The sequence below is a fragment of the Labrus mixtus genome, chromosome 11 (assembly GCF_963584025.1).
Source record: "Labrus mixtus chromosome 11, fLabMix1.1, whole genome shotgun sequence".
NCBI lineage: Eukaryota > Metazoa > Chordata > Actinopteri > Labriformes > Labridae > Labrus > Labrus mixtus.
The window spans coordinates 26,051,538-26,064,205 of NC_083622.1; the positions used below are offsets into that span (position 1 = coordinate 26,051,538).

At 38.2% G+C, this 12,668-nt stretch overlaps 1 protein-coding gene across 1 annotated transcript; it reads right to left on the minus strand.

Annotated features, from left to right (window-relative positions):
• Positions 1-354: 354 nt before the first annotated feature.
• ncam3 (neural cell adhesion molecule 3) lies at positions 355-10,972 on the minus strand. The gene is made up of 17 exons (XM_061049431.1): positions 10,674-10,972; positions 10,172-10,243; positions 9,866-10,063; positions 9,628-9,765; positions 8,764-8,907; positions 8,410-8,527; positions 7,214-7,368; positions 6,988-7,121; positions 6,516-6,651; positions 6,195-6,371; positions 5,913-6,032; positions 5,570-5,572; positions 5,293-5,420; positions 3,550-3,718; positions 3,229-3,418; positions 2,966-3,094; positions 355-2,326 (listed from the first exon to the last, which is right to left on the minus strand). The coding sequence occupies exons 1-17, from the start codon at positions 10,747-10,749 to the stop codon at positions 2,284-2,286; spliced, it is 2,130 nt and encodes a 709-aa protein (XP_060905414.1). The 5' UTR covers positions 10,750-10,972; the 3' UTR covers positions 355-2,283.
• Positions 10,973-12,668: the final 1,696 nt, after the last annotated feature.

Sequence of the window (12,668 nt, forward strand, 5' to 3'; positions counted from 1 at the left end):
TTAACCCTTCTATTGTGTTAGGGTCATTTTTGATATGTAAAAAATGCCTTTCAGTTTTTTTTTATTGGCACAAGATTTTATCATATCCTCAGAAAAAGCTTTATAAACACACAAAAAAGTCAATTCTGAAGGTCTCTTAACAAAAAACTGACATCGGGTCAAATATGACCCGGCAGAAAAAAGTGGCTGTTGCATGCATCCTTTAATGTGAGAAAAACTGATTGAATTCTAAATGAAATAAAAAAAATGATGGCTTCTTCCTTTACAGCATAATTTATTCTGCGTGGTTACGCTTGTAGACTGGTACATATTCATTTTGGTAGATAAATAAAAAACAGACATTAATAGCACATGTGATTCGACAAGACTTTTACTCATGACCAAAACTTTATGCACATTCAAATTGTAATCCATACATGTTTGCATAAAATAAATTGTATAACTCTTGTGCTTTGTTTTTTTAACTTCTCGGGCTTTTTTTTGTCTCAACTAATTACAAAACATCTTATCTGGTTAATACAATCTATTACAGATAGGTGTGTGGATTTTTTATATGGCTTTTTGCATGCCTGGTTAAAAGAGATAACCTCTCAATACTCAAACTCTTGTGGAGAGGAGGACTTTAGTCCAGATAACGCAGTCCTCAAATCAATCAAACAAACAAGCCTTCATCCACTCACAAGATCTACATTGTAGGCCTATGCTGCAATCTCAAAACCACAAAATGTAGGAAAATTACAAACTGTAAAGAAATTATGACAAAATAACAACAAATCACATCTTCATTCTGTAAAAGTCAGAGAAATCCAATCCTTGCACTTCAAAAACAACATCAACTTAAGATCTCTGTCACAGGAGAGATCTCTGTGTCTAAATATAAAACATTTGAGCTCATATCAAAACAACATCTGCAACTAAAATCTAATACATGTCAGATCATGTTTCTGGTAAACACCACACACAGCAGAAACATCACTTCAATAATGATGTAAATAAACCAATGGTTTATTTCCCTTCAATGGTTAAAGGTCCAATTTTTGAGAAGTAATAAAGGGCGCAAGGATTTGGTCATAAAACATTTTCCTCGCTGTGTTTATGATTTAAAAGTGGATGACGGACATTATATCACCATTAGTAACAAAGAATTAATGTAGGGAGAACAAAGTACAAAAAGCTGCTCCATGTTTTTATGAAATATAAAGATGCAACAACATATGTATATACAACCATGTACAGTGTTCAGTAGTATTCAACCAGTATCAAAATATACAATTAATATGTCAGAGAATAGTCAAACATGACAATATTTAAAACAGAAGAGGTGCAACAGCGCTAAATGTTTGACTTATCTCATAAGTTAATTTTGTAATTTGTTTGTACTGAGTACAGGTATTAAAACAAGGTTATTATTTGTTGCCATTGTTACTGTTCAACCTGAAACATTTAAAGGGATCAAGAGTATGGCTACAAAGCTTAATATGGACTCATGTACAAAGCCTCTTATGATGAAAATCTCTTATAGTGTGGAAGCAATAAATATCAGTTCATAATACATGAAGGTGAGTTGGTTAAGTTTTGTGTGAAATGCCTTTTAAAGCGTTAATAAAATACCGCTAAGTATCAGAATACATTGTTACATTAAAAGTAAAATATTTCCTCAATAACCATATGAGCAGCAACAATTCAAAGTTAATAACAACTTGAGAACAGTAGGAGGATTTAAGAAAACAATCATTAAAAACAGGTCTTCAAAACAGCTAAAAATGCTGCATTTCACAGGATATCCAAAACACACTCAACAACTATCAAAAATAAAATAAGTCTTTACAACATGCCTACAAGTCCACAACATTCAAATTGCAGCAAAAGGTAAACATTTATTGTGAAAATAAAGCAATTGAAGATTAACTTCAAAAACAATATTGTTACCCGGTTAAACACCGTTATCAAAATTACCCTGTAAAATTAGATATTTGTATAGTACTAGTGTACGTGAGAACTGACAGAGCAACATATAAAAGACTACAAAAGAGTATCATTTCCTGCCTGTAGCCTCATTCAGAGGACACGTTGTCATGAGAGGTCGAATGTGGGCCATTCTTCCCTTCAATCGTTCAAAACACGCTGTTTTAACCCGAACATCAGTTGTGATGTTTCATCTTTCCTGTGGAAGATGTTTCCAATGTCCCCAGCTTCTCTGACTCCATTATTGAGACTGTGAGGGCTCGGTTAGTCTGCTGTTTTATATCCATGCTATCTCACATTTCTCTTGTTTCAGTGGTTTCATGCATCAGCATGGGGAAGGTCTTTGCATGGTTGTGTTTTTCTGTGGGAAAAAACAAAGGATCAATAAGATACTGTCGAAACTGCATGGGAAATGTCATAAATAGTTCAATCTCACACACACAAATACATTAATTTTGTGTTTATCATTTAGTGTTTCGAAACATTATTGTATTGCTCATTGACTGATGTATATAACAAACGTTCATTTTGACCCATACATAATCAGATTACAGAACAATAGAAAACATTATCAGGCCTTTACTTTTAACAATTAAGTGTTTCACAACACCTCTTGAAATTGAAGCCTTGCATACTCAACACATTTCTGGTTTTCCAGTCCAAATCCCAAACATTTTGCTATCTTCTATAAATGCCACTTTCTCAGCTAGCACCACATTGTTGACGTTTGCCATCACTGTGATATTGCCGTAATAGATAACATGAAATCAGTTCTTCTTAGCCGAACTAAAACACTAGTTTCCGGCAGCAGCCAGGGTAAATCCATGTTGTCAGAACACTGGAACCTGAGCTGCCAGGGTTACAGGTTTGAAGAATTGATTTCTGATCAAACATGAAACCATTTTTCAAGGCTCATAATTTATGGAATTGGATTGTTGCAAGGACAGGCATATTTACTGTAACTGTTGGATGATCTGTACATAGAATTAAAGGAACATACTCGTGTTTGGTGAGAGGAGCTTTGTCACAGGTGACCTCTGTGAGCTGCCCCCCCTCCTTAGTGATAGTCTGAACCCCTGTCTGTTGAAGACTGCCTCTGGGAGTGGACATGCCCTTCAGCTTCACCTCTCTGCAACACCAAAAATAAACTGAATGAAACTAGCTGGACAAAGAAAAAACAGTTTTTTATTTTGTGCAAATATAGCCTCCATGATACATGAATGTACACATGCTCTCTCTCAGACTCTTCTAAACCCTGCTCACCCATTAGTATTCCCCTCTGCATCGTCCAGCATTCGCAGGCCTGGAACTTTTTGTCCAAACAATCTCACAGCGACGGTCATGAGCAGGCCACAGCGGTTTATGTAGCAGCACGAGGCGTCGACCACGAGGAACAACACCAAGAAGATCACCATGACGATGGCGACCACGCCGCCTTTGGTCATTCTGCTCGCTGTGACCGGAGGGAGAAAGGGAGAGTCAAAATACAACAAACATTTTTATTGTTGACTGCCATGCAACAGTTGAGAAGTTGATGAAATATCTTTAGCTAACAGGCTCCAGTGTAGGTGTAGTGCTGCGTACCAGGCTGAGCACCGGTGGTGAAGTTGAACACGGCAGGGATAGAGGAACCATTGGCATTGATCGCTGTGACTTCCAGTTGATAGGCTGAGATGAAAGACAGGCCTTGAAGAGAGATAGAGTCGGCACCTGACGACAGCTGCATCTCTTTCCACTCAGTCCCCTCTTTGTCCTGAATGGGGAAAAACAGAATTTGAAAAGAAAGTAGTATTTGGGTAGAAAAACCTTTAAATAGGAACTTGACCATTGAAAAGTGTTTAGTTAAAATACACTTTTTTGGAATACTGTCCTGCTGTGCTTTTGCCAAAGAAGTTTGGTCCTACATAGTCCAACATCCAAAACAATGTTTGTTGCAAAATTATGTGATAGGAAAAAATGTTGTGCTTATTTGTTGATCCTTCTGATCTCACGAGGTAACACTGAGCATCTTATTTTTGACTCATTCTGTGATCACTGTATCTGAGTCATTTCTCCTTTGAGTGCCTTATCATTATTTACTCAATGTATCATTATCATTTGTGTTTATTTTATGCCACTAACTGCAAGTATCCTTGTTGTTCAAGTTTGGATTCAAAGAAATAATCTTCTTACTGTGAGGCTCTGGTGATAAGAGCCACACTACAGGCACAAAACTACATGTCAGAAGATTTCCATAAATACATCCAAAAGGGAAACGAAAGTTTAAAAGTTTTCTAAAATGTCTTTTTTAGCCTGAGCTGTTTGATCAACGGTCCAAAAGTCAGAGATTCTTAATTAATAAAAGTTAACAAGGATTAAAGAAGCAACAATTCCTCACTTTTAAAGAGCTGGAACCATACATTTCCTGCTCTGAAAATCAAACAATAAATGATTTGTTTGAAAAAACAGACCCATGCCTTTTTAGTTTATAAGTAATCTAGTTGACTAAATGTCTCCACTGTATGAGGATGTTTAATGAAAGATGTTAATTGTGTGTAAAATGAACACATAGTTGTGTGAGTACACAGACGGGATGGAACAGAAAAAGCAAAGTACAGCATGAATTCATTCTTCTTAGTCTCATTATTGGAAAGATTAAAGATTAAAGATTAAAGATTAACTTTATTGTCCCAGTGGGAAATGTGTCTTGGACTTCACAGAGCTCTGATGCAGTAACAAAATAACAAAATACATTAATTCGTCTGTAAAACATGTCAGTTAAATAATCATTAAATTCCATACAAGTGGATTACTAAAACCATAAATATGTAATAGTTAAGAAAAGTGATAAACAGTGCAGGTACAGTTTCACATCTTCACACACACACTCACACCACCTCATACATGCACACATATACACACACATTACAGCTTAGGTACTGTTGAGGGCTTTGATGGACAAGGGAACAAAGGTATTTCTGAAACCTGTGGTGCTGAGCTATGTACGATGGGCGTGTATGAGACATCATTTTGATGTTTTTTTTTTATTGCTGGGATCAAATCGAGACTAATGTGAGAGCTTGAACTACTCTCAACTTTCTCTTAGCTGAGATGAATGAACTGTACTAAATACTAAAGACATCTCACACAGGAGTTACTGTGAGCCTGAACCATAATCATTTCTCAGGAGTCATAACTGAGCCAAATGAGAAAACATACAAATTCTCTTTTAGGTATTGAGTAGAGCTCACTTTTGCCTAGGCAACGTGATACAAAGATAATCTCGCCCTTAATGTCACTTTGTGATGGGAAACGTTTTGTTTTAAGCTTCTGAGTCACTGTGCATACCTGTTTGTAGCGTATGTTGAAGTGCTGCAGAGGAGTTCCTCCATCATCGGTCTGTTTAAAAGGGATGGAGAATGAGTTGCCGTCCACTTTCATTGCATCAGTGGACAAAACTGGACTATCTGGTTCACCTGCAGAGAGGAGGCAGAGACAGGAAGCTAATGACCAATCATGAAAACACATTACAAAAAAGAGCAATGGATCAAAATCAACACCTCATCTTCAGATTTAGATGTATTTAATTCTAGAATAGTTTAATAGATCACAGTGTGTACTTTACCCTCTGAGGATGGATGACAACATGGCAGCATGAAAGGACATCAGGTCCCATATGATGATGTCATGGAAATGTTGTGATGATGGTTGCATGAAACATAAATCAGAACAGTAAGTGATGGATGACGTGAAGTAAAAGTCTTGATTGGTAAAAAAACATCAACATACAAAGTAGCATGAGACATATTACACATGCCACATCCATCAATATGAATGATTTAAATGGTCTTGCAAAAAATACAAATACATTGCAACAATAAACCCAAACACACAATGCATATGGATTCAGTGTGTGTTGCTGACAGTTTGTGCTGGAAATGTTCTGTAGTTGTGTGTGTGACACTTACGTATGCCATGTGTGCGGACGGTGTTTGTGTCTGAGAACTCTCCTGGTCCCACTACATTCATGGCAGCTAATCGCACCATGTACAGCGTGTACGGCTTGAGGGAGGTGATCTCTAAAGGATCTAGAGAGCAATCACAGAAATACAGAAAGACACACAGTAAGCTAACATGCTGATTTAAAATATTATTCTGGAATTTATTGCAGATTGAGTTTGTGGTCTAACTAGTTTAAAGAGTTATCGGTTGACTTAATTTCTATGATACACAAACGCAAACCTCTTTACCTCTACCCAAAGAAGGGTCTGTGATGATCTCCTTCCACTGCTCTGCTGCACTTTGCCTCCACTGCAGGACGTAACTTGTGATGGGTGATCCTCCATTGACGGGTGGGGTTTTGAGGAAGAAGAGGACAGATGTTGGTCCAGGTGCGACAGACAGGTAGTGAGGGGGACCGGGCTGGGCTGTGGGTCAGGAGGCATGGCAGAAAATAATGTATTTATTTTTTAAAGTAGAGAAACAAATAGCCTACATGAAAATTGGAAAGTGTGTGTACATTTTTACTTCACTTTTTTTTCACAAACATAAACACAAACATAAACTCTTACTGATAATTGCAACATCTCTTGAAGCGTTTCCAGAAGCGCTGACAGCCATGCAGGAATACAGCCCACCATCAGAGGGCACCACCTCACTGATCATCAACACACCATCAACAACATGGACACGACCAGTGGTTAGGTCCTGATATACAAAGGGACAATAAACATTAGTCACAGCTGAGACCATACATAAATCTGTAAACATTGTGTCTTGTGTTTGAGTAGAAGCCTGACATGATGAGATTTCAGCACACAGAAAATATGTCAGTTATACTTGTTAAATAAAGGATTTTTATACTAGGCCTACATAAGAGTGCCTTAGACTTTCAGTTCAGGCTGCCTTTCCATACGACTATACTATCAGGAGAGTCAACTATTTATTAGCGATTTGACTTCTGTCCTCTGATCGGATACCAGAATGATTAGGATGACCGAGAAGTGGCAGCATGTTGAAGCATGTTTGATTGCGTTTTAATACCAGAGTTTGTCCATTGTGCTTGTTGATCCAATGCAGCTCAGGCTGGGGATGCCCAGAGATGTTACAGGACACAGAAACACCCTCACCCACTGACACGCTCTGCAACTCTACTGACACAAACACCTCTGGGGCCTCTGAAAGGAAACAGGTCCATAAAAAAATGAATACGTTTTCCACAGCCCATGTCCATTTGCTGTCTCTTCAGAGCAAGATTAACTGCACTAACCAAAAACATGAAGCATGATGGTCGCGCTGCTCTCAGAGATCTTGTTTTTGGCAGTGCAGACATACTCTCCGTAGTCCGCCCTGGCGACAGACCTGATGGTCAACTGACTGTGGTCTGAGTTAAACTGATGATGTGAAGAGTCAAACAGCATCGGCCTGCGAGGAGGAAATACAGCCAAAATACACATTTGTTATACACGTTGGTAATGCTTAAGGGATTCACTTTCAAAGCTAGATTGATGCCAGGTGTCTAAACAGAATGAATGTCAAAAGAAAGAAGTCCCATTTGTAATAAACATATACGGAAGCCCTAAGGGGACATGTATCCGTACATTTGATTTACTCTGTTCACCTGTGATAACGGGTCATTTGTGGTTGTTCTCTCAAGATCTCAACTCAATTTTCTTAGAATTTTCTAATTTATCAAAAGTTGCAAAAGCACACAAAGAAAACAGAAATAAGCTTAAGGGCGCGCTCACAATAGGCAAGCCGTACCGTGCCTAAGCACACTTCACACCTGAAGTCCAGTTCGCTTGACTAGTGTGAGTGCTTAAAGTTGTACACTTCCTTGGCCCTTGCACGCTTGGAAGAGGTTTTCTTCTGCACAGTACAGTTCATGCACGAGCACAAGAACGGGTACACAACATGGACAGCCTTCAATTATGGAGAAATCCTGTAGTGATATGGCTGTATCTGACAGAAAAGACTCAAAATAAGCCACAAAGTCAGTAAAGTAGCTGTCACGTTCCCTGTGATGTTCTCTGATGTGTGGACATGGACTCGACCACGAGTCCCTTTTATTAGTTTATTTATATTAAAACTATTTATATAGTTTAAAGCTGTCTTGTAAACTAAGCACGCTTCACAATTCCATTAAGCCATTCATGTGTTATATTACATAGTTACTGGTCCTATGTATTGACCAGCCTATTGTTTTGTTTTCAACCAGAAACCTCTCCCATCATCACAAGAAAACAAGCTTCGTTACCTCAGGACAATGAGATTAATCTATCTGTTATCATGGGGGAACCAGCGTTATTATCCACAAATAACAAGATTAATAAGCTGAGATCTTGAGAAAATGACCAATAATCACTTGTTATCAAGGGATGAAGCAAATAAAATGTGGAAGCATATATACATTTATTTTTAATATATTCTCATTTTGGTTTTTTTTCGCCACAAGTCGAGACATACATGGTCCAGGTGATGTTGGGTTGTGGATGGCCGGCTACCAAACACAGTAAGGAAACGTTGGTTTCTGGTCCAGCCATCACTTTTTTCACCTCCTCTCTCAGACGCACAGTAGGATAAGCTGCAGAATGGAGTCATAGGTTATGTGAAAGTTATGCTTATCTTACACTTAATACATATTTTGATGTCCTTATGACTGCAACATGTTGTTTTAATACTAAAAGTTGAATAATCCTTAACCACTTAGTCCTCAACCATAGTCTATTACATGCATCATGTTTTGAAAGAGCCAGATCTTTGTATCATAACCTCAGACCTCTGACTGTTACTGGATCTTGATGTGAAAAAGATACTGACCATTGACAACAACAGAGATATCTAGTTGCTTAGTGATTGGCCTTCCTCTGATTTCAGCATGACACGAGTAAGTCCCAGCATCTTCTCTTCTCACACCTTGAATAAGGAGTGTGTTATCAGGAAGATGACGCACACGCCTTCCTGCTGAAGATGGAAATAAAAGCACAAAAGCACAGAGGAACAGAGTGAGGGACAAACAACATGGATGGATGAAGGCCAAAACAACTTAGACACAAAAGAGAAAGGAGGTTAAGAAGCAAAAGACATTCTTTATAATTTAAACTATAATATCAGTTCAAGCATCTGAAGCAAATTTCTGTAGGACCTCAATATTACAGTTCAGGCTATGTGAAGACAAGTTAAGTCGCCACTTTTGTCTGGCTGACTGAATCTGCATGTCTAGCATGTCTGCTTTTATTTTTTTTTGAAAGAGAGAACTTAAAAAGTAACTATGAATTCATGAAACTCGACTATTCACAGCAGCTCAACAGATCAGTCAAGTCCGGGAGAAAAAAACATACTGGTGCCATCCCTGCTTATGCAGATCACAAACAAAGGACTGGATGGGTTTAGTTCACATTTTGAGGGTCAGTAGACACTCAGGTTACCCAAATATATGTTCAAAATATGTTTTCATAATATGTCCCCTTTAAAGAGACATCAATATCAGTATCAGCCTGTTTCATAAACAACTACATTTTCATCATGGTCATCTCAAAGCACCTGCTTGCTGCGCTTGAGAACAAAATTGATGAGAGTAATTCAGAATGAATCACTGGTAAAGACCTGGGCTGTAAATTCAAAACATTAAGATTAAAGATACTAAAGCACTATATTCCCCACTTGCCCATGTTCTTGTCCTACCATTGGTTGAAATTTCTTGTCTGTCTCTGAACCAGTGAACATCAACGGCTGGCTGTCCTGTCACCGGGCACGGCACCACGCCATCTGTGCCGTCCAGAAACTCATGGTAAGTCGAGGTGCCTCCAAAAGAAGGACCCTCTGACAGAAGGGGAGAAGGTTAGGGTGCCTTAGTCGCTATACAATATAGTACAGATGAGTGAAATCATAGTCAAAGGTGTGCAGCTAGTCATTTACATACCATAAATGTAGATCATTTTCTGAACTTCATCTTCAGGTCCGTTGTCAAAGTCACAGTGACAGATGTACGTGCCCGCATCTTGCATCGTGGCCTTCTTAATATGGAATCTAGAGGTGGTCTCATCCACCGTAGAAACCTTCTCTTCCTCATCAATTTCTTCCCCATCCTTCTGCCACGTTATGGTTCCCTCTCCACCAGCTAGAACCAGAGGAAACAAAGGTTCAGAGTTCTAGAGAAGGTTCAAAATTCAATGTAACTTTCTTGGACAAGCTCGATGAATCATTAAATATGATATATAAGACTCACCTTTACACAGCATTAAGATCTCTTGTCCCACCAGAATATCTTGTTTACTGTTAATGATCTCCATCTTTGCTTCTATCATCATTCAACAGAAATACACATTTTTAACTCAACAACAGTGAGTATAACAATTAGTCATTTTAAAACACAAGAGATGAAATGATAACAAAGCCTACACTGAACTATTGATAAGTGAATATCTATCTGGTATCTTGTAAAACACATTTAAAAGGAAATCATCTAAACACTAACTTCACTTTGAAATAAACATGGAGTTTGTTGTTGGGTTGTTGTGCTCTAACACATTTTGTAGCACACAGAAATGTAGACAATTTTTAAAAACTCATCAGTTTGTGTACCTGCAGAAAGATTTCAACCCTTGAGTCATTTTGAGTCATTGCATGTTTCATTTGCAAAGTGCCAATATTTACCCTTAATGCAGCACTTATAAACACATTATTTTGACACTTCTTGCTAAGATTGTAATAATGTTGACTGATCTTACCTGTGCCTTGCAGCAGCAGCAGCAGCAGCAGCAGCAGTGAGACCATTCTCAGGATGAGGGCTGACTGGTTTGTCATGTTTACTTGAAGATATGACACTAAATAAAAAGATCTGCTGTTTTGTGTGTTTAGTCCAAAATGTTTGATTTTGCAGTCAGCGCAGATGAACAATGGTGTTTAATGCATCATCTAATGATGTTTAAAAATCAAACAGCTCCAAAATGAGACCTAAAACATGTGTGTCACAAATGTGCAGCTCTCTGATATTTCCTGTCCACCTAACATAACTATGATGGGACAGGGTCTGTGTTAGAGGTTATATAGAGGCACAAAAACAGAGGAGATGAGAGGATACGAGAAAGGGTGGGGAAAGAGAGAGAGAGAGAGAGAGAGAGAGAGAGAGAGAGAGAGCACTGCTCTCTGGTCCATGTGTTTACACCACCGGAGTCAGTGCTGCTCATTCATGAAGACAAATGAAAGGTCACAACTGAAAGATGCCTCTCCTCCTCTCATTTTTCTCTCTTTTTTTGTCGACCCACATTCGTCCCTACCTAGTCTTTGTCTTTTATTTATTTATCCTTTATTCTTTACCTCTTTTTATTTCCTTTCTTCATCTTCCTTCTTTCTCCCTTTTCCACCCTGTCTGTTCCCTTTCTCTCGCTCCAGGCTACCGGATGAAAGGGGGAGGCAGCCCTCCAGGGAAGGGAGAGATGGCCAAAGATTTTTTATCATTCCATCCTTTTTCCTCTCTCATTTACAAAAAGGGTCACATACTTCTCAAGCACACGCAACCTTAACCTGCACTGTGCCAAAGTACAGATACAGTACAGTATACCAAACCACACATGTTGCTGAAAACATGCATCCTTTAGGATGCTGGTATCAACAAACCTCAGTGACACCCATTCTACAACAAAGAAAACATTTTCTTCACTTTGAACTCTGTGATTGGAGGAAGGAATAGAAGGAGCTGAGTTTAAAAGTTTTGATTACCAACTTAGCGTTAAACATTTAATCATTTAAGTCAAGCTTTTGTAGTCAAAGTCAAACTTTGATTAAAGTCAGTGATGTGTTGAAATTCACAAAGCGCCTTTGAATGACATTAGTTTGAGTAAAACGTTTTTTAAAAGAAACCTTTAAAATAATTATTCCATTGAAAGCACCTGTGTTACTAAGTGTAAACCTCCAGAGCTGAATAAAAGAAGCAATGCTAAAAAACGACACCACCTCAAACGACTTGAGGCTTGCTCCAGAGGTGATTCCATCACAACCAAGCCCCATACTAAAATAGTAGTACAGTAGAATTAAACATGGTTACAGCCGCGAGAAAAGAACAGTTTTGATCTTTATGCCCTTAAGGTTTTAAATGGCATTATTGAAACAAATTAATTTTAGAAAAAATGTGTGTTAATTAATCGATCCGTCAAAGGCATTTGATAAATTAGATCACTGATCATATTGATCAACTCCCGGCATATTGGCGTATCAAAACAAGCCAACTATCTGTCAGCCAGAACGCAACACGTACAGATGGCAGGATCAACCTCTGCCTTTCTGGAGGTCTCAAAGGGTGTCCCAAGGTTTGATTTGAGGACCCATTTTATTTTCCATTTATATACATAACCTGTGTAAATTCGTGTCTAATGCCATGTATCATTTTTATGCGGATGACACCATCATCTACTACTGTTGCACAGGCTTTTGAGTTTTTGAATTGTTATCTGTGTTCACAATATGTCATGTTTACATCATGTAAATATTAGACAAATAACATGTCTGTGATGTTATAGAAGTCTGTGGTCCTGCTTGTATTGTAAGATAATAGTATAATTTCATTGATATCTAGCTAACCATACATTGCTTGATAGCATATTCAGTGTTTGTCATACATTGATTTTACAATATACTATATTAATCGCTGAAGGAAATTCTGGTTTACACTCTGTTATTGAGATACTTTTCACACATAGGCCTGAAATACACGTATACACAAACAG

Bases quoted from the DNA above. Each gene is read 5' to 3' on its own strand.
- ncam3 (XM_061049431.1), bottom strand. From the start codon at position 10,749: ATGACAAACCAGTCAGCCCTCATCCTGAGAATGGTCTCACTGCTGCTG. The intron at 10,064-10,171 runs GTGAGTCTTATA...CTCTGGTTCTAG, and splicing joins GATCTTAATGCTGTGTAAAG to CTGGTGGAGAGGGAACCATA. The intron at 3,719-5,292 runs GTATGCACAGTG...TTCCCCATTCAG, and splicing joins TCAACATACGCTACAAACAG to GACAAAGAGGGGACTGAGTG.